The following is a 3762-nucleotide window of genomic DNA, read 5'->3' as shown; positions in this document are numbered from 1 at the left end:
TGTATTTACATAGTAACTAAAGTATGTATTTCCTATGGAGGGCCACATTACTCAAAATTAAATCATTTAATACATTTTGAAATATATAAATAAATCGTTAAATACATAATTAAATACATATATAAATATATCAAGTCGATTACAATTTTTAATCTAATTAATTACATAATGTGTCGATTAATTAATCGAATTAATCGCAAAATTAATTTGACTGAAAATACACACAAAAGATTATTTAAAGCTATTTAGATAAATGGATAGATAGATAGATAGATAGATAGATAGATAGATAGATAGTTAATGGTTTAATTTTGAGTAATGTGGCCCTCCATAATTTCCACAGTAAGCAATGGAAATTGGTCCTATGGAGGGGCACATTACTCAAAATTAAATCATTTAATACATTTTGAAATATATAAATAAATCGTTAAATACATAATTAAATACATATATAAATATATCAAGTCGATTACAATTTTTAATCTAATTAATTACATAATGTGTCGATTAATTAATCGAATTAATCGCAAAATTAATTTGACTGAAAATACACACAATGACATGTGTCATGCTATTTAGATAAATGGATAGATAGATAGATAGATAGATAGATAGATAGTTAATGGTTTAATTTTGAGTAATGTGGCCCTCCATAATTTCCACAGTAAGCAATGGAAATTGGATATGAGGGATGCTTTCAGGAATAATATGCATAGTAAAATACAGGTCTGAACCCCCAGTCTTAACGTTGCGAGCTTGATCAACGACTTGAGTCAGACTCGAACACCGTGCATGCGTGCGTTAAATGCGGTGTGTGTCTCTTTAAGAGCGCAGGTGAAGGGTGTGGTCAAACAGCAATTTCAAAGTTTCCGGGAAAGAAAGTAAGTAAACAGGTTGAAGATGGACATGAATCAAACGTGACACAAAATATACAAGATTCGAAGCCCAAAGCGAGTTTCGAACGGTCGCGATTTTATCTGAATGATTTCCGGTTATTTATTTAATTCATAGAAAAGGGTTTGATGCGTTTGCCGGGAAACAAAAGGAAGCAAACGAATTTGCCAAGGAAAATATTTTATCCCATAATCTGAAGGGATATCCTTACAATCCTAAAATGTTAATATCTGCAATAGTTCTACATCTGCTTCTTCTGTCACATCAAACAGGTGAGTTGACAGGAACATCTATTCTGGTTTCACTTTTATATGAGATATTATGCTGAGCTATTGTTATGTATTTTATATAGATACTACATAGTCATTTGCTATAGTGTTTACATGGTGCTCCAGGGAATATTCAAAAATACCATGGTGCATGTTCAAACCCCATGGACGTACCATAGTACTTTTTTTTGTAAGTGAAACCATTGCACAGAATGATATTGACACAACATCTAGTACCAAGGTGTTACAATTGCACCGTATTCAAAAAACATGGTATTACCACAGTACTTTTGCTGCATGTTTGTAAGTGATCACAGTACTGCTTTCAACCACATTTCTCTGTCCTTCTTCCTGTAGTTTCAGAGGAGCAGGTGCAGCGGTATGTTACTGGAGAGAAGGGTGAGAATACTACACTACAGTGTCTTGACCAGCCAGTTAATGCGTCTTCACTTCTATATCGTTGGAAGAAAAATGGGGCTGTTGTTGCAACCCAAAACCCCTCGAAGCCATCAGAGCATCTTTCCATTTCAAACAATGGCTCTCTTTGGATCAGTGACCTTCAGTATATAGATGAAGGCCAATATGAATGTGAATCCCAAACAAAGGATGGCAGCTCATGGCAAACTCTCTCAAACATCCTGCTTCGAGTTGCCGGTATGGTGCTATGGATATCTAAGTCGTACTAAAGCGACAATGGAAAGCTTTGATATGCAATAGATGTCTCTGGTTTCTGTGAGATCGGGAGTCCGACTTCAAACTGGTTTTTCTGGTTTAACTGCAATGCATGAACCTAGAAAACCACCACCATGTGACTTAGATGCGTAGGATAGACACCATGCATAACGACTAACCGAACACAACAATTACAATTACATTGTAGTTCCTCTTAACATTTTTTAAAGTTTGGGGTCAGGAAGATTTTTGAAATAAAACGAATATTTTTCTTTAGCGAGGACTCTTTAAATGAATCAAAAGTGATCGTAAAGAAAAATCCATTTCAAATAAATGCTTTTTGTAAACCTTCTATTCATCAAAGGAATGTATCACATTTACCAGGAAAATATGAAGCAGGTACAACACCACTGATAATAATCAGAAATGTTTCTTGAGCAGCAAATCAGCATGATTCATGAAGGATCATGTGACACTGAAGACTGGCGTAATGATGCTGAAAATTCAGCTTTGCCATCACAGAAGTAAATTACATTTCAAATATATTAAAATAGAAAATGTTTATTTAAAATTCTAATAATGTTACACTAATATTTTTACTGTATTTTTGATTAAATAAACCCAGCATTGATGAGCATAAAAGCCTTATTTCAAAAATATAAAAAAATCTCACTGACCCCAAAGCGAGTTTGTATGGTAGTCACTGTATATGTGTAATTGAAAGTCAAAATGATCGTTTGATGTGTAACATGTAAGTAATCTGCATTAATTCTGAAGTTCTAAAGAAACATTTTTGATGATGGTTGAAATGACAGGTGGCTGAGTCAAATGAATAATTATTGCGCGTACATTTGTATTATATTTCAGAGGGTCCAACTAGCGTCTCACTGGCCGTACAACCAGCAACTCTCTTACAGAATGGAACATTATATGTCAAAAAAGGCTCAGATGTGTATTTTAACTGCTCCAGTGAGTCTTTTCCCTCACAAAACTTGACATGGACTGTTGAAGATTTGGCGCTGGACAGTTATGACAGGGCGTCTGGGAACAAATCGTTCCTTGAGTTCTCCATTACAAACATCCAACCGAGCAATCAAGGGATGTACAGCTGTACATCCCAGAATACACTCTCCAAGACAACTGCGAACAAGAGACAGGAGCTGCTAGTTTACTGTAAGACATATGTTTTCATATTTAAAAAAAAAAAAATTCAGGTGCCATTATCTGTATAGATTTTGTTTTGTTTGTTAGATCTGTGTTATATACTGTATGCTTTAATGGTCTCTAACGTCTATTTCAGATGCTCCGGAGAGTCATCCAGAGTGCAGTTGGGAGATCGTAAAAGAGCCATTGGATGTCTTGTTCATATGTAGCTGGCATGGAGGTTACCCTGTGCCCACTCTGGACTGGCATGAGGTCCTTGAAGAACATGTAATAGCCAAGGGTCCCACGGTCAACTCCACATCCCAGGAGACAGAATGTTTGGAGGTCCATGTGAATGGGTTTATATTGCAGAGTGGAGAGGAAGTGAAGTGTATTGGACATCATGTGACTGGAGTGGAGAATTCCTGCTCCTTTAAGCTCAGTAAGACCATTTTTTCTATAGGACTGCAGTTTTTATTTTGTTCCTTTGATTTTATGCAAAATGTGATAGACATGTTTTAATGAGATTTACCTTCCGTGTTGTTTTACCTTTCTCAGTGTATTGATTTTTTTTTTCAGCAATTGACAGTAAAGACATTTATTATGTTACCAGAAATGTACATTTAAAATAAATTCTGTTTTTAAAATGACTTTTTATTAATCAAATAATCCAGAAAAAGGGTATCACAGTTTCCACAAAAATATATTAGGCAGCACAATTTCTTTCAACATTATTAATAATTAGGGATGTAACGATTCACTCAAGTCACGATTCGATTCACGA

General features: G+C 35.0%; 1 protein-coding gene across 2 annotated transcripts in view; it reads left to right on the top strand.

Annotated features, from left to right (window-relative positions):
- Window positions 1-3762, top strand: part of LOC107704538 (V-set and immunoglobulin domain-containing protein 10-like) — a 10491-nt gene that overhangs the window by 3084 nt on the left and 3645 nt on the right. Inside the window, exons 1-5 of one of the 2 annotated variants that reach the window (XM_016507480.1) lie at window positions 846-881; window positions 1012-1166; window positions 1521-1817; window positions 2703-3008; window positions 3136-3420. In XM_016507480.1, coding sequence (XP_016362966.1) covers window positions 1115-1166; window positions 1521-1817; window positions 2703-3008; window positions 3136-3420 — 940 coding nt within the window. In that variant the 5' untranslated portion in view covers window positions 846-881; window positions 1012-1114. Of the gene's footprint in view, window positions 1-845; window positions 882-1011; window positions 1167-1520; window positions 1818-2702; window positions 3009-3135; window positions 3421-3762 lie in introns of those variants that run through there. The other variant, XM_016507484.1, reaches the window with a different exon arrangement.

Source organism: Sinocyclocheilus anshuiensis, unplaced genomic scaffold (genome assembly GCF_001515605.1).
Source record: "Sinocyclocheilus anshuiensis isolate Anshui unplaced genomic scaffold, SAMN03320099.WGS_v1.1 scaffold117, whole genome shotgun sequence".
Taxonomy (NCBI): domain Eukaryota; kingdom Metazoa; phylum Chordata; class Actinopteri; order Cypriniformes; family Cyprinidae; genus Sinocyclocheilus; species Sinocyclocheilus anshuiensis.
The sequence above is the reverse complement of the archived record's forward strand: the minus strand, read 5'-3'. Positions and strand labels throughout refer to the sequence as shown.